The 23826-nt window shown below is 47.7% G+C and overlaps 1 protein-coding gene across 1 annotated transcript; it reads right to left on the bottom strand.

Moving 5' to 3' along the window:
* On the bottom strand, positions 340-21485 carry LOC8083282. Its single transcript, XM_002460354.2, has 4 exons — positions 21284-21485; positions 20840-21013; positions 14595-14897; positions 340-796 (listed from the first exon to the last, which is right to left on the bottom strand). The coding sequence occupies exons 1-3, from the start codon at positions 21404-21406 to the stop codon at positions 14598-14600; spliced, it is 597 nt and encodes a 198-aa protein (XP_002460399.1). The 5' UTR covers positions 21407-21485; the 3' UTR covers positions 340-796; positions 14595-14597.

Genomic DNA, 23826 nt, shown 5'->3' with positions numbered 1-23826 from the left:
AGAGGTTGAATATTCGAACTCGAATACGGACAAATCTAAATCTCTCTAAACGAATTTGATCTCGAATACGATCAGAAAATATCTATACCGTTTTCATCCCTACTTACCATCCTCATCGGGCATCCCAGACATCTGATCGTGATCGGATCAACAATGCGAAGGTTTGACGGATTCTTAAGAGGTAGCATAAACATTTGACGCGGAAGCAGAATGGCATGCAGCAAGCACAGGACATTTGTGCCATCAAGAGATTCATGTGTACTCTCAAAAATTATCCTTCAACCAGTGACATACAATCCGAGGTTAGGATACTCGGCTCTCACCCGAGAGACCCGGGAGTCAAGGCAACGGAATCTTTTGTTTTTGCACTGACAGAAAAAGGATGTAAATTGACAGAAACGTCACCAGCTCTGTAGTCTCCTATCAACAACCTTTTCCACTAATGCATAAGCATTTCAACGCCTAGATTAACCGATTAAACATCATCTCACCTTCTAAAATTATGTCACTACTTCAATCTAAGTTAAGCTCTTATTCTCAGCTTCTAATTATGTCACTGCAGACTGCTCCAATCAAAGTTGGCTCTCATTTAAACAGGTGGAACATGCTCTACTTAAACAGGTTCTATATTGTTACTTAACACACATCAAGCACACGTTCTATATTGTCAGATACTTCTGCTATACTGGTAGCCTTGTGTAAAAGGCTTCTGAAAGTAAAGTTTTTGGTCTGCGACACCAAGACTTCTGCATCTTAGTGGAGCATCATGGACCTTGACAGGTTGGTATCAGCCGTCCTGTCAAATCAGAAACAAGGATTAGTGATTAGAACAAGCAAAACGATTTTAGATTAACATCGAATAGATGGCAATCCTGATATGGAATAGGGATCAGCATTTAGCAATAAGGGTGTGTCCAACGGCAATCCAAATCACTAGCGAGGAGGATATTATATTCAAAACTAATAAAAGATAACCATCGCTTAGGATAGCTCAAGAAGCAAGCCGTGGACGATCTCCAACCACTTCTGTGTCACTGCTCTCCCATCCTTCTAGATTACTGTTATGTGTACTTGATCCCCACCCTCTTTTTTTCCCCCTTCTCTTTCCTCCCTTTGAACCAGCAAGTTGACTGGAGACGCCCTAACAAAGTGGCTTCTGGGGTTTAAATTCAATGTAAGGTTCTGATGTCTTGTCCAGTAGGGACGTAGGGTTTAGTTTTAAAAACCCTCAAATGTGTCCTGCACTGCTATATCATATTCAAAAATCATGATACTCTACTTTGCTCAATAGTAACTGTTGGGGAAAATGCTCACCGCACTCCCCAGCAACACTGTGGATCGAGAACCTTCTCACTCGGTGCCGTGAGACGGTAAACAGTAATGAACAATGAGCTCAACAGTAGGTGAATACAATGAATGCCCTCTCTCCTTTATTAATGACGGCATCCCCCTTATATAGGGCTCGGAAACCGACCTAGTGATATTTACAAAAATGCCCCGTGACGGTGGGAGAATATCTCAGCATATCCTCCTATTACAGTCTACTGGCCCTAAGTCATCTGTGTAATTTCACACTACAAACCCCACGCGCGTCCTCTGTCTAGAGCTTCAGCTGGTCGGTGGCTCGGATCCTTCGCGCGACCGAGGATCCTTCGCCACTTCGTGTGTCGGAGGTTCCTCGGCTTGCTTGGTCGCCGATCCCTCGACGCGTCTATGTCAGAGGTTCCTCGGCTTGGACTCGTTGGAGGTTCCTCGCATCCTCCGCGTCCCTCGCCATCCTCGGACTTGGGAGGGTCGGAGGCTGCTCCTTTCTCTGCTTGTGGTCCTCCGCCAGTATCAGTCCCTGCACAGATCATGACGAGACGAATTGCCAATAATAGTCTCTTTTCAGGGTCCTTCGCACGCAATCGCACGGAGGTTCCCTGGGCGGAGGATATCCTCCGACGCTCCTGAGGTCGGAGGTTCCCGGGCTTAAAGGGCATCCTCAGACGACACCAGGGGGAAGGATGCGGCCATTCCTCAACAGTTCCCCCCTTTTTGGGCTAATGGCACTCCTGCGGTCCATGTGCTCAAAAACATGCCACGCTGCGGAGGCTACGAGCATGGTTGCCGCCTTCCCCCCTGGTGCGCAGGATGTGTTTGTTAGCATTGTTGGAATATTGTTTCTTTTACTTAGTCATAAATTTTCTTGGTTTCTTTATTTTGCCAGGATCCTCCGATCATTGTTGCTCTGATAGTCTGATATCCTTCGCGTGCTAGATTGCGGAGGATATTATAGCCGTTTGAGTTATCCGTTGGTATTGGGGAATCGCAACGGTCAGGCCGATTCCTTCGCTTATAGCCGTTGGGCGCGGGGAATCGCAACGGTCACGTTGCCGCAGGCCCCCCTCTATAAAAGGGGCACGGTGGAGGCTCTTGGGTCTCATCCTTGCTGCCTGCTATTTGCATTCCTTCCTTCGCCACATCTCGCTCTTTGAGCTGCTCGCGTTTGCTTTAGTTGCGTACAGCTCTTAAGTGTTTGCGGAGGATAAGGTGGCTCATTTTCCTTCGCCTCATCCTTCAAGGTCAGATTTTTCTGGTCCTTTGAGTAATTTCCTTAGTGTTAGGTCTGGTGGTTGGTTGCGGAGGTTTGAAGATTGGATGCTTGAGGTAGCTGCTGCTCAAGATCTGGAGGAGACGTTGTCTGACGTCGAAGCTTCTGTTGGTGATCTAATCAGTGCGAAGGAGTTTGAGGAGATGGCTGCAATTACCTTTGAGTTTGGGGAGTCGACTGTTAGGGCGGAGGATATACCTGATATGGTTGAGGCTAGGTTTTTCAAGGAAGGTCGTGCGAAGGCTCCTCCTGCAGGTCAAACGGTACCTGCGCCTGAGGAAGGTTATGCTGTGGTTTTCAGGGATTTCTTTACCTGTGGGCTTCGGATGCCTCCATATCATTTCCTTCGCGAAGTGATGGAGAGTTTCAACGTGGAGCTGCAGCATTTCAGCCCCAATGGGATACTCACCCTTAGCAAATTTGCCTGGGCGTGTGAATCCTACGGAGCCATGCCCCACATTGATACTTTTTGCTCGTATTTTGAACTACAGCGCCAGCCTAAGAAGGTGAGGGATGCCGAAGGTGTTGAGCGCATTGCGCAGTTTGGAAGCTGTGCGTTCATGCCGCGACGCACAATGCCTGGGCCAAGGTGCGAGATCTCCTACTGCCAAAAGGGCAAGTGGGAGAAGGATTGGATGAGAGCCTGGTTCTACGTGAAGACTCCCGTTGCGTCAAGGGATTTGGATGATGGTAGTGTTGAAAAGTTTTATCCTTACGCGTCATTGATGAAGGAGTTGAAGCCCTTCTCGAAGGTTGATCCTTCGCAAGAGATGTCGGAGGGACGACTGGCCTGCGACAAGGCATTTGCGCAGGCTTGCCGATATTCCGGAGGTCGGGATTTGGTTGAGGAGATGGTCGCCGCTGACTATTGGCCCCTTGGCCGCAGGACCGATGAGTTCACCATTGAAATGGTACAGGTACCAGTCTTTGGTCCTCCGGAGGGTTTGCCGTTTTCCCGGTTTGGCGCGGGTCTGCCGGAGGATGAGACCAAGGAGTCCTTTCTTGAACGTGTGGAGTTTTCTGCTCGGAGGATTGTTGGGAAGATCTCGGAGAAGGAATTTCTTCAGCGGAGGTCTACGCTCGGTACAATGCCCCGCTTGAACCGTGTTTTTGAGGAGTTGGGGATTAAATATGAGGATTATGTCATTCCTCCGGAGGTTCTGCTAGGTTTGGAGAAGAAGAAGGATTCCTCCAAGGCCGTTGCTGCGGCGGAGGCTAAGAAGAGGAAAGGTGGTGGTGCTGTTAAGCAACTTGCAAAGAAGCGAAGGGCGGAGGTTGCGTTAGAGACTCCTGTGGAGTCTTCCTCCGCTCGCTCTTCTGCTGCCGAGTCTAACTCGGTGGCTTCCGTTCCTGCGGAGGCCGCTCCCGCTGGTGGGGTTCCTGAGGTTGAAGCCTCACGCGCGGTCTCTTCTGTACGCGCGCCTTTCGCGTCCCTTCTTGGGGAGGAGTCTTCCGACGCGGAGGCTCCTGAGGCGAGTCCTGCGCGGGAGGCAAATGCTTTGATGACTGAGAGTCCTGCGCGGGAGGCTTTAGCCGGTGGAGGATCTCCGCCGAAGGATGGGCGAGAGGAATCCAGTGATGATGCAGAGTCTGCCTCTGTTCGGAGGATTAGGAGGGCGGAGGATATCTCGCGTCCGGCTGGAGATGGTATAAACTCATTATACATGCGTAAAATTCTTTGTTGATTATTGTTTTTCTGTATATTATTTTTTGATTGTTTTGGTCTCATGTTATTTATATGTTTTTCAGAGGATGTTTTTGCTGGGTTGGCCACCGCGGAGGAATTGGCTAAAGGTGCCAGCGTTGCGCAGGAAGGAATTGCCGTTCCTCCGCGATGCGAGCCTGCGCCTTCTGCATTGGCCAGCAGGCCTTCGCCTGCTGATGTTCTTGGTCCCGGTGAGTTTATTCTTCTTTTTTCAACTCTTTGGTTTGTTTTTTGATATTTTATTCTAAGGTTGGTTTTGGTTTTGCGCAGGTGCTTCTGATCCTTCGATCACAGGTTGGACTGATGCCTTGCGCGAGGTTCATTCTTTGGTCGGAGGTTCGTAGTCTGGCCTCCGCTAATGGGTTTTTGGTTCTTACGATTTTTTTTCTTACTTGTTTTTGATTTACAGATCGTTTCCGCCAGAAGCTTCGCAACATGGACTTTGACACGCTACTCCGCGTGCAATATGAGCACCATAGCCTTGTAAGTTTGCGATGTGTTATATTTTCCTTCGCTGTTTTTTGCTCGGAGGTTGGATGTGACTTATTTTTTTGAGCAGGGTCATCACATGGCTGCCGCCTTGGAGAAGCGCTGCTCCCGGGAGGTTATTTGCCGGGACGAGGCTATAGGTGCTCTGAAGAAGGAGAACGAGGCCTTGGAGGTTGAGAAGGCTCGCCTGACGGAGGAGGTTAGGGGGTTTTCTTCCGTCCGGCGGGAAATTGAGTCCCTGAGAAAGGAAAGGGATGACTACAAGGCTGGGTCAGAGGCCTTGAAGAAGGAGAGAGAAGATGCCGAAGCTTCGGCGGCTGTCCTCCGCACGAGTGTCACTGAGGCGGGGAGAGCTAGGGACTTGGCCCTGCAGCGAGCCGAGAAGGCGGAGGACATTGCTGAACGCCTTCGCAAGGAGCTTGACGCTGAGCGGATGTCTGCGGCTGAGCTGCAGACTCGCATGCAGAAGGCGGAAGCGGAGGCTGCAGCTATTGTTGGGCTCTATGCCGACTCGCTGGCGAAGTTTGGGGGTAGCACCTCTGCTCCTCCACTCGGCGGCGACGTTGGGGCTGCTCTTGCATGGCTGAAGTCTCATATCCGCATGCTCCCTGACTTTGTCGGGGGTGCTGTTGATTTTGGGGCTTTGGCCGCGGTTAGCTCCTTCGCTAGGCTTTTGCGCCGCGGAGGTTGCTCTCACGTGGAGGGAGTTGCCAAGGAGGAATTTGCTGCGGCGGAGGACGTTGGCGAAGGCACCCCCAGCCTGCGCAAATCTGTCCGGAACTTTATCAGTTCGTTTTGGATTAGGTTTGGGCGGGCTGAGGCGAAGAAAATGGCGGAGGATCGCCGAGCTGAGGTTTGTATTATTTGGTTATTCATTTGCATTGTTTTTGCTACTTTTAAATGTTACTTAAGATAACTGTTTTATAGGAGATTGCGAAGAAGAAGTTTAAGGTTGATAAGGCCGGTCCTTCGCGCCCCCCAGGCGATGCGCATCCTTCGACCCAGGCTGAGGCGGAGGCTTGCGATGCTGGTGCCAAAGCTCCGGGGGGATCTGATGCCAAGGTTTCAGAGCAGCCCGAGACTTCTGCTCCTCCTCCGCCTCAGGTGTGAGGCTATTTAGTTTGTAGGTTTTTCTTAGTCTTTTTTGCGTCCGTGCGTGTGACGATTTTTTGTAAGTAAGGTCGGAGGTTCTGCTTAATTTGTAAAGACTGTTGAAAATGTAATATATTGTGTTGTTTTCGGATAAGCCTATGTTTTACATTTCGATCCTGCGCAGGTCTCTGGCGGAGGACCTGCGCAGGATCTTAGCGAAACTCCGCTTTCAATTTTCTATAAAGGAATTTATGCTTCTGGCGAGTTGTGGGAGTACTGGCGGATTGCTTTTCCTAATATGAGAGTGGTGGATATGTTTGAGTTTGTTGGTTACGACCTAGATGACGAACGATCTGAATTCGTCCGCTCGCTTGCGCGCCGAGGTTCATGGCCTCCGGCTTAGGTGTTGGTTTTTGTTTTGTTTTTGTTTGCTTTTGGCTATATGTTTTTTTTTGACTTGTTTTGTTTTAATTACACAATTGCAGTATCCTATCCTTCGCCTTTTTGGAGAGGAGGTTGAGGAATCTTTTTGGCTGGAGGGTCCTGACATGTATGAGCGTTTTCTGCCTGGGCGTGCGGAGGTTCGATGCTTTGACTTTTAGGCTTGTTTGGATCCTTCGTTCGACGTATTGGTTTTTTGAGTTGGTTTACCTTCGCAGGTTGTTCGATCCTCTCCTAAAGGTGAAGTTCTTCCTTCGGGTTTTGTCGAAGGAAGCTACGTGACGCCAATAACGTTCAAGCGGGGCGACTTGTATGCGAATGGTTGGTTAATAGATTGGTGGAGAGCTGCGCGACCTTCGCTCGATGTGGATGATTTGGTTGAGTATCTTGCACGGGATTATTGTAGTGATTTTAGGATCTTTGGTGACTCGTGCGTGAGGTTTGTACGTGACTCGTAGATCCTTCGGTTGTTAAGTTGACGGAGGATTTGATTTGTGCATGATTGCTAGAACCTTCGACTTTTTAGAGGTCGGAGGATGTTTTTGTTATAACCTTCGACTTTTTAGCGGTCGGAGGATGATTTTGTTCTTTCATTGTAACTGGTGTTTTGTAATGTTTTCTTCATCATTAATAAAGTTTTGAAGTTTGTGAAGATTTTTGTTACAACCTTCGCGCTCATTTTCATTACAACCTTCATGGTATTCTTCGATGCACGTCACGGCGGTGTTGATCTTGCGAAACTTTGTGTTGCTATAGTGGGTTTGTGTTTGATGCCCGATGTTGCGAAGGCGTTGGTGGTCGTCTTGCGTGCGTAGGATTGTTGCCCCTTCGCGTTAGGACCTTCGACTTTCTTGGTTCGAAGGAGCCTCTGATGAATTGTGCTATATTTTTCCTTCGCTCAACTCCCGTGGAGTGTTGTCGAGGAGAACCTTCGGGTATGTGAGTCGTAGGTTCTGAAGGGATGTTACGAGACTTCGTGCGATACCCTTCAGAGACCTCTGAGTCTAACTTCCATTGATTCTGTTGTGGTTGAACAAGATAAGATCGAAGGTATCTTGGCTGGTCTTCTGCCGGCTCTTGGCCAAGTTGTCCTTGCTGCCCGGCTCTTGGCTGGGTCTTCTGCTAAGGATTTGGTGCTTTTTCACCTTTGAGGACGTTCCGAGCTTTCTTAGTTTTTGGTTGAAAGCTGCGGAGGGTCCTTGTGATCACGTGATGTTTCGTCGAATGCTACAGCCTCGTTGCTGGCTGTTTTTTGACTTTTTACCTTTGTTTCTGGGGTGTATTCCTCTTTATACCTTAGAGGTTTTTACATAGGTTCTGCCTCGTTAAAAATCTCACCTCCTAGCAGGAGTACCCCTGTGAGGAAAAGAGTGCAGACCTTGGATTTGCAAAAAGGTAGAGAGAAAAGGAAAACAAACGTATCTAAAAACATGGATGCCGTCGCTTATTTTGCAGGGGTCATCCTTACATTCAAATGTAAAATCTTCGTAGATTGTCGACGTTCCACGTGTGGGTGGAGGTTCTACCTTCGAAGTCTTTTAGGTAGAAGGATCCCGACCTTCCCGCTTGTATTGCTGTATAAGGTCCTTCCCACTTGGGTTGCAATTTACCGGTGTTTGGGTGGTCTCCTCTTTTCCTGAGTACCAGGTCCCCATCTTGTATGTCTTTTCGTACTACCTTGCGGTCTCTCCATTTTTTGGTTTCTTGTTGGTACCTGGTAATATTATCCACTGCCTCAAGTCTTATTGATTCTAAGGTTTCCTTGCAGTAGTCTTCATCTTCAGCCAGCTGCTGCTTCATGAATCGCAGGCTTTGGTGTTTGATTTCTTCGGGCAACATTGCTTCTTCCCCATACAAGAGCTTGAATGGAGTGAACCCAGTTGTTCTTGAGACTGTGGTGTTATGAGACCACACAACTCTAGGTAGCTCGTCGACCCATTTCCCCTTTCGTAGGCTGAGTAGAGTTTTGGAGATTGCGGAGAATATTATTCTGTTTGCTCTCTCTACTGCCCCGTTTGACTCTGGGTGGTAGACGGATGCGAAGGCGATTTTGGTTCCTATGTGTTGGCAGAATTCCTTGAAACTGTCTGAATCAAACTGCTTTCCGTTGTCAACTGTGAGCAGGCTTGGAACTCCGAATCTGCAGACTATGTTCTGCCAGAAAAATTTCCTGATTGTTTCAGAGGTTATGGTTGCCAGTGGCTTAGCTTCGATCCATCTTGTGAAGTATTCGATGGCCACGACGGCGAACTTGTTTCCCCCCTGGGCAGTTGGCATTGGTCCTACCAGGTCCATTCCCCATCTCTGCAACGGCCATGATGCTGGTATAAGCTGAGTTGGTGCTGAAGGTCCTGACTGAATTGGTGAGAAGGTTTGGCAGGCTTTGCATGTCTTCACTATTTCTTCAGCATCTTTGATGTGAGTTGGCCAGTAGAAGCCTTGTCTTAATGCTTTAGCAGATAATGCGCGAGGTCCAATGTGAGATCCGCACATCCCAGAGTGTATCTCTTGCAGGAGCTCTCTGCCCTCGGTTTGTGATATGCATTTGAGCAAAGGTTGGACTACACCTTTCTTGTACAGGGTTCCATCAATGATGGTGTAATTTCTTGCTCTTGCCTCCATTCTCTTGGTTAGTGCTTCTTCTTCTGCGGCTGTCTTGCCTTCGAGGGAGTCAGTTATTGCCTGCCTCTAGTCTTCGCTTTCTGGCAGCAGGACTGTGCGAAAAGCTTTTGGCAATGACTCGGTTGCGGGTGTTGCAACAATTTGGTAGAAGGTTCCTTTTGGCAAGGTGGTGTTGTTGGCTGCTGCTTTTGCTAATTCGTCTGCCTCATAATTCTCGGCTCTTGCAATGTACTGCAGGGTGAACCCCTTGAACCTTCTCTCCAGCCCCCTTACAACAGCCAGATATTTTGCCAGCTCGGGGTTGTGTACTAAGTATTCCTTCTCCACTTGTCCTGCCACCACCTGGGAGTCCGTTTTGATGAGCAGGGTTTTTGCTCCTGAAGCCTTAGCTTTGTTTAGTCCGAGGATGAGACCTTCGTACTCAGCTATGTTATTTGTCGCTTTGAATTCGAGTCTTGCGGCATATTTTAGTTTTGGCCCAGATGGTGCGATCAGAACGGCTGCTGCTCCTGCTCCTGCTTGCCCCCAGGCGCCATCTGTGTACAGCGTCCACGGCTGGTCGACTACCTTCTCCTCTTCTTTGTTCGAAGGTGTCCAATCTGCCATAAAGTCAGCCAGGGCCTGGGATTTGATGGAGGTTCTGGGGACATAAGTGATGTCAAACTGAGATAGTTCAGCCGCCCATTTTCCTATACGTCCGGAAGCCTCCTTGTTCCTAAGGATATCACCCAATGGCTGTGAAGTGGGTACTTTGATCTCATGGCTTTGGAAGTAATGCTTGAGCTTCCTTGATGCGCACAAGACTGCGTACGCAATTTTCTCTATCTCCGTGTAGTTCAATTTTGCTCCTGACAGAGCTTCGGACACATAGTAGACGGGTCTTTGCAATGTTCCCTTGCTGTCGTTTGTTTCGTGTACCAAAACAGCACTGACGACGTGTTCGGAGGCAGCCACATACAGCAGTAGTGGAGTGTCCGGCTCGGGCACAGTTACCACCAGGCTGGACGCAATATAGTTCTTGAGTTGCCCGAAGGCCTCTGATTGTTCCGGACCCCATTTTGTTTTGCCTCCTCCTCTCAGCACTTTGAAGAATGGAAGGCTTCGTTCTGCGGATCTTGAAATGAATCTGTTGAGGGCTGCTATTCGGCCGGTCAACCTTTGCACTTCTTTCCTGCTTGAAGGTTCTGCCATTGACATGATTGCCTTTGTCTTGTCTGGATTAGCTCTGATTCCTTCAGAGCTGATGATATACCCCAGCATTTTTCCTTTGCTGACCCCGAATACGCATTTCTCTGGGTTGAGTTTCAGACCGGCGGATCTGAGGTTGACAAAGGTTTCCTGCAGGTCCTTGATATGATCTTCTTTGCGCTTGCTCATGACGACAACGTCGTCAACATAGGCTATGATGTTTCTCTGCAGCTGACTTCCCAGAACCTTCTCCATCATTCTGGAGAAGGTTGCTCCAGCGTTTTTAAGACCTTCGGGCATTCTGGTGTAGCAATACGTGCCGAATGGAGTTGTGAAGCTTGCCTTTCCCTCGTCTTCTTTTTTGAGCCAAATTTGGTGGTATCCAGAAAAACAGTCCAGTAGTGAAAATCTCTGACAACCAGCTGCTTTGTCAACAGAAGTATCTATCCTTGGCAAGGGGAAGGAGTCTTTGACACAAGCCTTGTTGAGATCCGTGAAATCTATGCACATTCTCATTTTGCCATTCTTCTTGGGGACCAGGACCACATTCGCCAACCATTCCGGGTACATGACTTCTCTGATGACCTTTGCGTCCAGGAGTCTTTGTACCTCTGCCTTCGCGGCTAAGGTTCTTTCTTCAGACATTTTCCTTTGTCTCTGCTTCCTCGGCCTCATTCTTGGATCGATGTCCAGCGAATGCTCTATGATGTCTCTGCTGACTCCTTGCATGTCAGCGGCACTCCAAGCGAAGATATCTTGGTTCTTTTGCAACACGTCCAGCAACTCGAGTTCCTCCTCTCTACTGAGGGTGGCGGAGATGGTGACCTTCCTATCTGGAACAGCTTCCTGCAGAGGGATACATTTCGTTTCCTCCTGATCGTGGAGGTCCGTCTTCCCCCTTGGCATGTTTGGTGGCTGGGAAGCTTCTTGTTGCGTGGAGTCTACGGAGTTTATGTTCCGGAAAGACTTGTAGATTGCTTTCTCTATGTTCCTTGCCTCCTTTTGACTTCCGTGAACTGTGATCACTCCGTGCAGAGCTGGGATTTTCATGCACAGGTATCCCATATGGGCGGCCGCATTGAACTTGTTCAGGAACCCCCGCCCGAATATGGCGTTATATGGGTAGTGCAGGTCTACCACGTCGAAGGTGACATACTCTGTTCTTGCGTTCTCCGATGTGCCGAAGGATACGGGCAGGGCGACCTTCCCCAGAGCATGTATTTGCTTTCCTCCGAACCCGATCAAAGGTGATTCCGAAGGTTGGAGCTGGCTTCTGCTGAGCTTCATTTGGTCGAATGTTCCGGCAAATATTATGTCTGCGGAACTCCCTGAATCCACTAAGATCCTGCTTACTCCCCAACCCGCAACATTCGTTGTTATGACCAAGGCATCTGTGTGAGGGTAGCTTTCCAACCTTAGATCTTCCTCGGTGAAGGTTATTGGGGTTCTGGACCAATCGGTGCATCTTACTGGCCCTTGAACTGCAACGTTGTTAACGAGCCGGAGGTGATCCTTCTTCTGCTTCTTTGTCTGGAACTTCATTGAGGACCCTCCAGCTATTGGTAAGATCATTCCAATCGTAGGTAAGGGTGTGTGAGGGCCGATTTGGTTATCGGGGTGGGGTTCGGTTTTTGGTGGGGGTGGAGCTTGGAGTAGCTGCAGCTGATTAGGGGGAGGAGGTAGTGACTGCTGGTGGGGCTGCGGGGTTTCGATGTATGTAATATGTGGGGATCGTGGAGGAACATAGTTTGGTGGAAGGTTGTGATCCGCGGGCTGCTGTGCTGGGCGCCAAGCTGGTAGGAAGCTGGGATAGTAAGCGGAGGCTAGCGCGTTCGACTGAGCTGGAGCTAGGTGCTGCTGGCTTGATCCTCCGACATATGATTGGTAGAAGGTTTGAGGGAATGTGTGATTCACCTCCCGAGGTTGAGCGACTGGTGTCGGAGGTTGTGGAGCTGACCTGCTCTTGATCCTCTTCTGAGTTTCCTTTGCATCCGGGCAATCCCTGGTGGAGTGACCCTTCTCCTCCCCATGGAAGAAACAATATTGCTTCCGTGGCCGCTGATTTTGATTTTTCGGCCATTCTGCGTTTCGGCCCCCTCTTCCGGCTTGATTGGGTCTGCGTTCCGAGTTTCGCGTTTCCGCCGGTGGACGGTTACGTTCCGGCCCGTCATTCTTTGGTTGCTCAATATTCATCATCTGTCCACCAGCCTCTCGCTGTGGCCGGCGTTCATCCTGGCTAAGGTTCTTCTTCTGCGAGTTTCTGTCATTGCTCTGCCTCTTCTGAGAGTTTTGGTCTTCCAACCTCTTGCGGTAGTCATTGTCGGACCTGCAATACTTCTCGAACTCATGGTACAGCTCGTGCATGGATGCTGGCTTTTCTCTGGCCAAGTGAGCTGCAAAGGGCCCTATGCGAAGACCTTTGATGGCTGCTTCAATGGCAACCTCCTCCGACACGCCGGGTGCTCTTGCCTTAGTCTGCACAAACCTTTGGAAATATTCCCGCAGTGCTTCTCCTTGACTCTGGCGACACTGGAACAGGTCTGTGGAGGTTAGCGACTCAACAGCGAATCCTTGGAAATTTACCAAAATCTTGTCTCGGAGGTTCTCCCACGAATAGATTGACCCGGGCCTGAGCATTGAGTACCATGCCAAGGCATCTCCTTCGGCTGCGATCACGAAGGATTTAGCCATCACAGTTTCATTCCCTCCAGCTGAGGCCACGGCTGCCTCGAAACTCATCAGGAATTGGCGAGGGTCGGCCTTTCCGTTGAACTTAGGGAGCGTGATCGGTTTGTAGGTTGTTGGCCAAGGCGAGGTCTGCAGTCCTTCGGACAGAGGGGAACGAAGGTCCAACGTGCTCCGCAGCGTGCCACCGTAGTTCGCCGGCTGCGCATCTAACGTTGGGCCGGTGTTGGGCAGGACAGTGGGCTGGATCGTCGGCTGAGGCGTGGGGTTTGTAGGTTGCATGCTAAGGATCTCTGCCTGCAGGATCGAAAGCTGCTGCCTGATCTCAGCAGCTTGTGCCGCGGCCAGTGCTGCCTCTTGGCTGGCGGCGTAGGCGGCAGCGATCCGGTCTCGCTCCTGCTGAAGGTTCTGCAGCTGCGTCTGCAGTAGCTGTAGCTCCTGCGTGGCCGTGGGTTGAGCCGGCCCCGCGGCGGGAGGAGGTTCCTGGCCGGGCTCCGGCTGCTCGTTCTCCGGCTGCTCGCCCTCAGAGCCTTCCCCCTCTGCGGTCGCATACGTGCTCCGCTCGGCCCTTCTCGGCCTTCCTCTCCTGGAGGGCTCTGCCCGAGGTCTTGTGGTGCTTGTTCTCTTTCCAGCCATCGCGGGTGATCCTTCGAGCCCCACGGTGGGCGCCAATGTTGGAGAAAATGCTCACCGCACTCCCCAGCAACACTGTGGATCGAGAACCTTCTCACTCGGTGCCGTGAGACGGTGAACAGTAATGAACAATGAGCTCAACAGTAGGTGAATACAATGAATGCCCTCTCTCCTTTATTAATGACGGCATCCCCCCTTATATAGGGCTCGAAAACCGACCTAGTGATATTTACAAAAATGCCCCGTGACGGTGGGAGAATATCCCAGCATATCCTCCTATTACAGTCTACTGGCCCTAAGTCATCTGTGTAATTTCACACTACAAACCCCACACGCATCCTCTGTCTAGAGCTTCAGCTGGTCGGTGGCTCGGATCCTTCGCGCGACCGAGGATCCTTCGCCACTTCGTGTGTCGGAGGTTCCTCGGCTTGCTTGGTCGCCGATCCCTCGACGCGTCTATGTCAGAGGTTCCTCGGCTTGGACTCGTCGGAGGTTCCTCGCATCCTCCGCGTCCCTCGCCATCCTCGGACTTGGGAGGGTCGGAGGCTGCTCCTTTCTCTGCTTGTGGTCCTCCGCCAGTATCAGTCCCTGCACAGATCATGACGAGACGAATTGCCAATAATAGTCTCTTTTCAGGGTCCTTCGCACGCAATCGCACGGAGGTTCCCTGGGCGGAGGATATCCTCCGACGCTCCTGAGGTCGGAGGTTCCCGGGCTTAAAGGGCATCCTCAGACGACACCAGGGGGAAGGATGTGGCCATTCCCCAACAGTAACACCACTGTATATATTTTTCTCTACCTAATATTTTAACATACCAAACCACTGCAGCGGCATCTTTGAGAGCCTATACCAGCAAGTTCGTTTCTCAGAAGAACACCATTGACTATCTTGTAGGCTTGTAGCTTAATAGCTTATTGATTACAAGGAGGTTTCAATAGTGCATGCCTGCCTTGCTATGTGATATATGGCTAGTATCATGTTCATGGTGACAAGGGAATGCATAGTTCATAATTGAGGAGATCATAAGCCATACTGACCATCTTTGGATCAAAGTCACAGTGGCAATAAAATTCAAGATGTTGACTATTTATAGAAATTTAGTTTAAGTAACAACTCAATAATAGCATAGTAATAGGGTGCACTACCATCTACTGGGCTTGCTCTCCTGGACTTGGAACATGCACCTCATGTTTTTGACAAGTAGGTTGTTCCTCTTCCTCATCTTCTGACTCACTAAGCCATCCATAGCAGGGTCGCCTTGGGCCAGTCCTAGCAGCATTAAGTGCCAATGCAGCTTCACGAGCAGGCGGTTCGATGAACATAGGGTCTTCCACTTCCTTATCTGCTGACTTAGTCTCTGCTGGTGCCTCATTTGAAATTGATATGGTATCTTGTGGTTCAATGAACATAGGGTCTTCCGCTTCCTCATCTGCTGCTGGTTCTTGGTGCTACAAATGTACAAAACATATTGGATTTAGCCCAGTAGCAATTTCACAACATGCATATGCATCATCAAATAGATAACATAAGTCATAATCGTATATTATGACTCAGAGTTTCTGCTTAGAGAAAAATGTCGTATTATGGCATGACAGTTTGTTTACTGTTCTTTTTTAGTTTTCTGCATTCTACTAGTGTTGAAATTTATATCATCCTATTTGAGAATTCCACAACATGCATAAGCATGTGGCGATTGGATAACAACAGAAACCATAATCATAAATTAATGAATAATGACCCAAAGGTCTTTAGTTAGACGAAACAACAGACTGACAGTTGGTTAACTTTCAGTTTGCTGCATTGTGCCAGTATCAACTTTGGCATCATCATTGTAGTGTAAGGGACTTAATGACCCTGAAAACATGGTAATACCAAAAGTCATAGCGATATCCAAGATATATTATTGTACAAACACAAAATGGCCCAAAAATTTTGCAAAATTTTTCAGATTCCCCGTCACATCGAATCTTTAGACATATGCATGAAGTATTAAATATAGATGAAAATAAAAACTAATTGCACAGTTTGGTCGGAATTGACGAGACGAATCTTTTGAGCCTAGTTAATCCATAATTGGACAATATTTGTCAAATACAAATGAAAGTGCTACTATTCCTATTTTGCAAAAAAAATTGAAAGTAAACAAGGCCATAAAACTTTTCATTTACACTGGTTCATGTTGCATACTTAGGCATTTGAATGTTCATGGACACATACAGAAGTAAGATTGTTGGCTTGAAACAAAAATTAATACCAACTCAAAGTTATTTGGTGGTGAAATCAGTTCTTTCAGAACTACCCACCAACCTGGTTTTGCGCACTTGGAAAGAGATAAAAAGCAGAATATTTTGTCAACAAAATGTGGTACAATCTCAGTTAGATATAAAACATCAGAGAAGAAGCCTTGCAGTGGAGAATAGGTGAAGCAGGTTGCTTGCAGCACTTAGGAGTGTGTGTGCAAGATGTCAGTATATTTTACTTAATTGCTCAGTTTGTTTTGTCATTATAGACACAGTATGGCATCTTTTTTTCTCATGAATTAACCTCAACCCTTTAAGTTTGCACATAACTTCTTTTTAACATGGAAATACACAGGTATCCGGTGAGGTGTTACGGTGGTGGCTAGGGTTGAGAGGGAGAGAGGAGGCCGGCCGGTGGCCTTGCCCATGGCGGAGCAAGAGAGAAGGATTTTCCTTCTAATTCCTGCTTGCTTATTCTCATTGTAGCACATGGTATACATAGCCATTAGGCAGCCCAATCACCACGTAATTCTGTCTCGATCACTCTTGCTAAGCTTCTAAATTTGCATCTGCTAATGGTGCGCCCAGGATTACCCTCAATTTGGCACCAATCTAGCCACTTTCCTGATTTGCTGAGCTTGCCTTCTTTGCTCTACGGGTGAATCTCTTGCCCCACATGACAACATACGCCTCTAACACCACCCCTGCCTGACAAGCAGCTCATCCTCGAGCTGCAACCTAACTAGCTCATAACAATAACTTGACTCGACACAAACCTAACACTTAAAAACAAGCCTTTTATGTCCCGGCTCAGTTTATTATTCTTGACCTGAAATAGATTTTGACTCTTTATTTTGGTGGCCTCCTCAATGGAAGGTGGACCGTGGACACCATCTGAACGCAATGATTGCACACGTATTACCAGTTTACCACCTGGATGCCATGGAGCAGTCCGCACATGGGCTGAAGTCTTGAAGAAACAAGAGCACAGCAGCCCATGCAGCTTGGCCACCACATCCAGCCCAAGCGACGAGCCCAGACCCAGCCCCATCAGAACAGATGAGCAAGCCAAAGGGCCTCTAGTCTAGTTGGTTAGAGGAACCCGGCGGCACTCCTTAGGTCCTGGGTTTGACTCCCCGTGGGAGCGAATTTTCAGGCTAAGGTTAAAAAATCCCCTCGTCTGTCCCATGCCAAAGCACAGGTCTAAGGCCAAGTCCCGGTCGTTCTCACATGGGCTACGGTGCCGCTGTGTATGGGTGGGGCAGGGGTTCGAGGGTTTTCTCGACCTGCGTGAGAAGGTCTTCTTCTTAATGCAATGCCTGGGGGCTGTCTTACCCCCCGCAGGTCAAGAACAGATGAGCAAAGCACAACATCTGAGCCATACATCTTGCCGAGGAAAATGGAGCTCCGACTGTCTGCGCCGTCAGCATTAGGGATGGCAACGGGGCCTCCATTCTCGATACCCGACGAGGAATTCATCCATTAGGGGATTAAAATGGGCCAAATTTCATCCCCGCGGGGAGCTTAAGATGCCAAAAGTCAGTCCTGTCAAGTGAGGCGGGGTCGGGGACGTTCTACAGGTCCCTGCCCCTGAAATCCATCGAGACCACGAGAAGGTAAGCCAAAAGATGTCCAGCTAGTGTATTTTCATTCCAAGCCCATAGCACTGATATATATACCATGAAACCCTAGAATCATTGCTCCTCTCCCAAACTCCCACCAGTAGCAGCCGCTTTCACCTTCTATGTCGCCCTTGCGACCACAGAGTCGCGGTCCTCTACCTCCATGCAACTCTGCAATGCGCCAGCAGCCGAGCCCTCGACACCGATGCTGCGGCGCCCAATGACGGAGCCAGAATTTTTTTTTACCTGGGGCGAACTCTATGCACAAACTACATGCTAAACACAAAATTAGTATCACACAACCAATCACGCTTACCAAAAGCAGGGTTTCCTAGTGAACCTGTTCCTTTCCTCCCTCCATCGCAGGCTGGCAAGCACAGGCTCGCAACAGAGCTACCAAAGCAGTAGCAGTTGAGCAGCTCCTGCATCCTATAGTCTTGGCCGACCCGTGGGAGGCGGGCGAGGCTGAGGCCGCACAGGGACCGCAGAGGTTGGCCCAGGGGCGAGCCAGCGACGGTTGATGCGGGGACGCCAACAGCCAATGTCGAGCGACGCACAGCGTCAGGCGATCTGGTGACTGCACGACGGTCGGCACTCGGCAGTCAGCGCAGAGGCCAAGCCGCGGTGGCCGGTGGGCACCTAGGCGGCGGGCGTGACCTCGCAAGCTTCGTCGCAAGCCGTGATGGCGATTAGGAATTGGAAGAAGTCCATTTTAGGTCCCTCAACTTTCACGAAAGTCTATTTTTCATCCTTGAACTTCAAAACCGGGTAAAATACATCCCTTAACTTTCGAAACCGTGCATATTACGTCCCTGACATGGTTATGAGCGGTTTTGAAGGCTGTTTTGTCTTTTTCATTTTTATTTATTTCGGCTAAATATTTGTAAAATTATAGTAAATCACATAAAATTCATAAAATAGTAAATCTGATTTTGTTAGACTCTAGATAAGTAGATTTACACAATGAACATATAATATGGTATGCTTTAATAGAAAATTTTTGTTGTATCTTTAGATCTGTGTTTTTCTATAATTAATTAGAATAGTTCATAGCTATAGTTTATATGGTTCAACTATGATGAATTTTTTATGTTGGGCTAATTATTATATGTTTAAATTGTGGTAAAAATCTAAAACTCATTAGATCATGTATAACTTAGTTATAGATTTATTAAGATTTAACAAGCATAAACCTAAATAAATCTATAACTAAGTAATACATGATCCAATGAGTATGAAATTTTTACTACAACTCAATCATAGAATAATTAGCCCACCATATAAATTTCATCACAATTGGACCATAGAAACTATAGCTATAATTAGTCTAATTAATTATAGAAAAGCATATATCTAAAGCTGCATCAAAAAAATTTATACTAAAATATACTATATTATATATTTAATGTGTAGATCTACTCATCTGAAGTTCAACAAAATTGAGTTTTCTATTTTATAATTTTTATGTGATTTACTGTGATTTTTCAAAAAAAATCAGCCAAAATAAATAAAAAGAAAAAGACAAAACCGCTTTCAAAACCATGTCAAGGATGTAATGTGCACGGTTTTAAAAGTTGAGGGATGTATTTTGTCTGGTTTTAGAGCTCAGGGATGAAAATTAGACTTTCGTGAAAGTTAAGGGACCTAAAGTGGACTTTTTCCTTAGAAATTTGGGAACGAATCCACTGGTTGGGGAAGGAGCGTGCCTGTGTGCAATGGTGAGCTTTCAAGGGCCCACTCACGGTCTCACCTCTGTCGGCCTCAACAAAGTGAAGAAAAGGCCCATCCCGTGCTCGTTTCTTCTCTTCACCTCTGCTTTTCTTTTTCCACGCTCGAGCGCCACAAGTCGCTGCATCCTGCTCGTGCTCGCCTCACTGCCGGTGCTAGGGAAGAAGGGTTCTGGAGTCTAGGGCGAGCTCGCCAGAAGCTGGGGTGGCCGCCCCACCCCGCCCCTAGGGTGGCTCCGCCAGTGGCGCCGCCCAAGTCCAAGGCGATGTTGTCCTTCTTCCTCACATGGCGATGCTTGCTCTTTCTTTTGTGTTGTTCCTTTGACCCTCTTTCCCAATCCTAATGTTGATCCCCTTTTCCTCCTCCACCCTTCCCAGATTCTAGTCTTCGACTAGGCTGCTCCTCCGTCCTTCTCAGATTCAATCTCCTGCAGTCCTACTCTTCCCCTCAATCCTTTGCTTTGAATGGGCGTCCTTCGCTTCTGGGATGTCAGACTTGTCGAGGCCTGAAACGCTAATCGAGGATGGGGACGGGGATGGGAGAAAGTCTTCCCCGAGATGGGATCGGGGCCGGGGAGTGGGGAAAATGAGGGAAATCGAGGATGAGGACGGGGACAGGGTGTCACTTCCCACCGGGGATGTCCCCATTGTCATCTCTAGTCAGCACGCGCATCACCAAGGTTGGCCATGCCGCAACAGTGACCAATGGAGGCACCCCCCAGCAGTCGATGGTGGAATGCAGCGACGCTACATGGTGCGCGCCTGTCTGTGACCCATGCCTTCTCCCCACCGGATGCCTACTAGTCCACACCGCACAGGGAAGACCGGAAGAGAGGAGGGCTTCCGATGGAGAATGGCAAGGAGGGGTGTGCCGGCAAGCTGCAGGGGAACACCGACTGCATGGTGGTGGTGGTCGCCGGCGGTCGGGATTCCAGGGCCTCTAGGTGCGCCCAAAGAGACGCCTTCTGCTGGGCGAGGTCAGCCAGCGCCTTGGCGATGGGATCTAACGGCAGCATCAGTGGCACCTTCGGCTGCTTGTCACCCTCATCAGAACCTGGCATCTATGATACCAAATGTTATGGTGGCAGATCGTGTTCAGAGTAAGAGAGGGGGCTGGCCGGAGGTCTTGCCCACGACCGGGCAAGAGAGAAGGCTTTTCCTTCTAATTAAGGCTTGCCTCTAATACGGGTTATAGATAAATAGCCTCCCTGGCTAACCACTCCCTATAATTCCTCTCTTCTTTCCTATTATTCCTCCAACCTTCCAAACTAACCCAATCAGCTAACTAGCTGAACAGATTTGACTCTAATTGAGAGTGGCTGTTAGCCACTAGGTAGGCCCATGTCATACGCCTCTAACATGAGGTCTTGAAAAAGAAATATTATCAGAAGTCCCTCACTTAACTCTGGTTAGGTGGGACTCGGGCTGGTACCAACAAAGTGATAAGAACGGATACAATGGGACATCAGGGTATTGCTAACGAACAAAAGATGTGTCTTGATTTGCAGGACGATTCAGACGTCCAAATGTCCTCTTATTCGATTTGCTAAATATGATCTATCACAATTGAAACTAGGTGGCCTTGGCAGCAGTTAGATAAAATTGAGAAACCATGGATGATGATGGATTTTTTAGTAGACATGTTGGGCAAACCAGGAATGGGTCTTTCGATAAGGAGAGACTAGGTGTTTTTTTGTTTTTCAGAGTATGAGCAGTAATAAACGATCCATATTGGCCATGTTGTTCTGAAATGAGAGTGAGAATTTGAGAGACAACAAAAAGAAATGAGGAATCACCCAACCTGAGGAAGCTCATCCTCCACTTGCTGGCCATCCTGCTGTTGGTGATACTCCAGCAGCAGCTGCTGGTCCTTCTTCTCCTTCTCCTTCTCCTCGATCTCGAAGAGCCTCTCTTGCACAACCTGGTAGGAGCCACCTTCCTCCAGTAAGGGCCACGCATCAGGCCCCCCGTACACCTACAGCCATAGCAGAGAAAAAACACACAATTGAGCCATCAGATAGTGCACTCATCCATTCTCATTCACACTCGAATTGAAGCGCCGATCGCCGCAAACACAAGAGAACGCCTTGCAAATGTCTGTTCACGGCACCAAACAAAAAAAACGGATTTCGAACCCCTAATCGATCCGCGGACAAACAGAAAACCCAAACCCTACAGTGCCGCCATAATCCCGACGCTGCTTGCAGGGGGGAATTAAGAAGAAGAGACCTAATCGAAAAATCACCTTGAGGAGATCAGTGACGACGGCCTTAACGTCGCGCGCCGCGTAGCCCATGACGGTGAAGTGGTCGATGGCCGCGTCGATCCGGCGGTCGCCCTTCCTGGGCCGCCCCCGCCGCGCCGGCATTGCGCCCCTTCTTGGGTTGTACGAACGGTCGTCGGCTGGTTTTGGTTGCAGTGGCGTTGCGGCTCGGTCGATGCGGGTCGTCCTTTGGTTTTTGAGGACTCACTCCCTCTAGTAAAATCAGTATCAAGTTAAAATGAGTAAGTATTATTAGATTTGTTATAGGATATTTTTTATAATAGACTTATTTGATGACAAAAACATTAATATTTTTATTTATATATTTAGTTAAACTTTGAACACTTTAAACAAGAATGTTCTCAAAATTATATTCTGTTTAGGACAAACTAGTGACGGACATATCCTGCAAGCATACAGAACAATAACATTTGAAACTATAATTAGAATACCACAAATATGGAGAAAAAACAGATACCATATATTGTTAAAGCGGGGTAGCTACGACCGTAATACTATGTTAGAGCATCTCCAACCATTATGCATTTGAAGTTATGTATTTTAGGCAAATTGCAAACCCCTAAATGAAAATGGCAAGGCTAAAATCGGGTGATCTCCAACCGTTATGCAAAATGCCAAGTCCATCATCTTTTTTTTCCCGGAAATTTTGTTTCGCGGCACTCCTTTCCGCGCGGCCAATCGATCCCGCGCCAAATAGCTCGCCGTCGTCTCCTGTTCATCAATTCCCGCGCCAAACAGCCGCGCAGTACCGATCGTGAGCTGCGCAGTTCGTCGTTCCCGTTCGCAGTACCGATCTCCCGTTCCGTTAGTTCCCGTTCACCGTACCAGTTCGTCGTCTGTTGGCCATCAGTTCGTCGTCGTACAGGTTCGCCCCTTGGCTCCAGTACCGATCTCCATCAGGTCGCTGCCATCAGTCAAGCTGGCGAAGGAGGACGCGCGATGCTTCTCCTATCGCGCGAAGTGGTGGCGGCGCGAAGGGAAACCGCGCGAAGGGAAGAAAAAAGCCCGTGAGGTGTTACCGAGAATCCCGTGATCTCTATTTGCATAGCCGGACTCCTTTGGCATATATGCCAAGTTTCTCCCTCCAAATGCATAGCTATGTAAAATGCAAAGTCCAAATGCATAACGATTGGAGGGTTTTTTTTGAGTTTTATGTATTTTGGTAAATGTCAAGTCCATTTGCATAATGGTTGGAGTTGCTCTTATAGTATTGTTCATCAAATAAGCATACAAGGATGATAGAAATCAATGAATAAAAGACAACATCAGCATACAATAGCTTGCAGCAATGAATGTACGCTACCAAAATAGTAATAAAATGCTACCATCAGTTATAGGCTTATAGCGCATGAAAAACCTCGCTGAAGGCATTTGGTAGATAATATCTATAATAAATGTTGAAAAACACCGGAAGAACCCAAGTCACTGCAAGAAATTACACATTTTAATTGTTGTAGGAGGCGTCGATCAAGAACATGATCCTAAGAATGGGAAAATTAACTAAAAAGATAGAAACAAAGAATAAAAAATAATTCACGTGCGGTACTAAGGTTTTGTTTGTCACAACTTAGCTTCACTGGTGCAGTTGTTTTTTAAAAAAAAATCATAAGCAACTTTCTAACTGAGCTGTTTTAAAAAGTTGTTTGGCAAAACAACTTCACCAACAACTTTATGCATGGATAAAAGAAAAAAATGGGAGAGAGAGAGAGCTAAGATAAACTACTTTTTTAGTTTCATCCTAATTCATCATCTTTCGGGGATAGTAAATTTCAAAATTTGCTCGTGTTGCTGCTCAAACAATCACTTAGGACGTTTGTAATAGCAATTTACAAATAGCTAGCTGGAGAAATGGATATTGCAATATAGAATTATGTGAGCTATGAGAGAGGTGTTTTCTGGGAGATCATGCTAGACTAATTATTTAGGAGTTGCTAGCTATTTGATTTCTCTCCTTGATAGCTAATGAAATTCTTTCTAGATTGCCTATTTGGGAACTATTGAGACGCCCTCAAGGAATGGCTGCAGGTCCAAGATTAGATATCACAAATGCCTGGATGGGAGAAATATTGCAGTTAATTGCATTGGGCAGCGGCGCTTGGACAGAAATGACTTGAGTGAATGGAGCATTAAAGCAAAAGCAACCCTTGAGCAGCCCAGACAATATCCCCTTTCATGTGTTCCATTGAAAATCCTATATAGGAGTAAATCACCTCCCTATAATTAACCCCTAAAAAACTTTAGCTCTACAAATGTCCTATATAATTAATCCTAAAAAAACTTCAGCTCTACAAAAATCCTACCCCCTTCAGTTCCAATTATAAGATATTTTAGCTTTCTATATGCCCTATTTTTATTGTATATCTAGACATAGTGTGTTTCTAAATACATGGCAAAAGCTATGTATTTAGAAAAGTCAAAACGCCTTCTAATTTAAAACGAAGGGTATAAAATTCCAAAAGTTTACTTTATAGAAAATTATAAATGAAATAGATCGTGGGCTCAAA

This window comes from Sorghum bicolor, chromosome 2, assembly GCF_000003195.3.
Source record: "Sorghum bicolor cultivar BTx623 chromosome 2, Sorghum_bicolor_NCBIv3, whole genome shotgun sequence".
Taxonomy (NCBI): Eukaryota; Viridiplantae; Streptophyta; class Magnoliopsida; order Poales; family Poaceae; genus Sorghum; species Sorghum bicolor.
The sequence above is the reverse complement of the archived record's forward strand: the minus strand, read 5'-3'. Positions and strand labels throughout refer to the sequence as shown.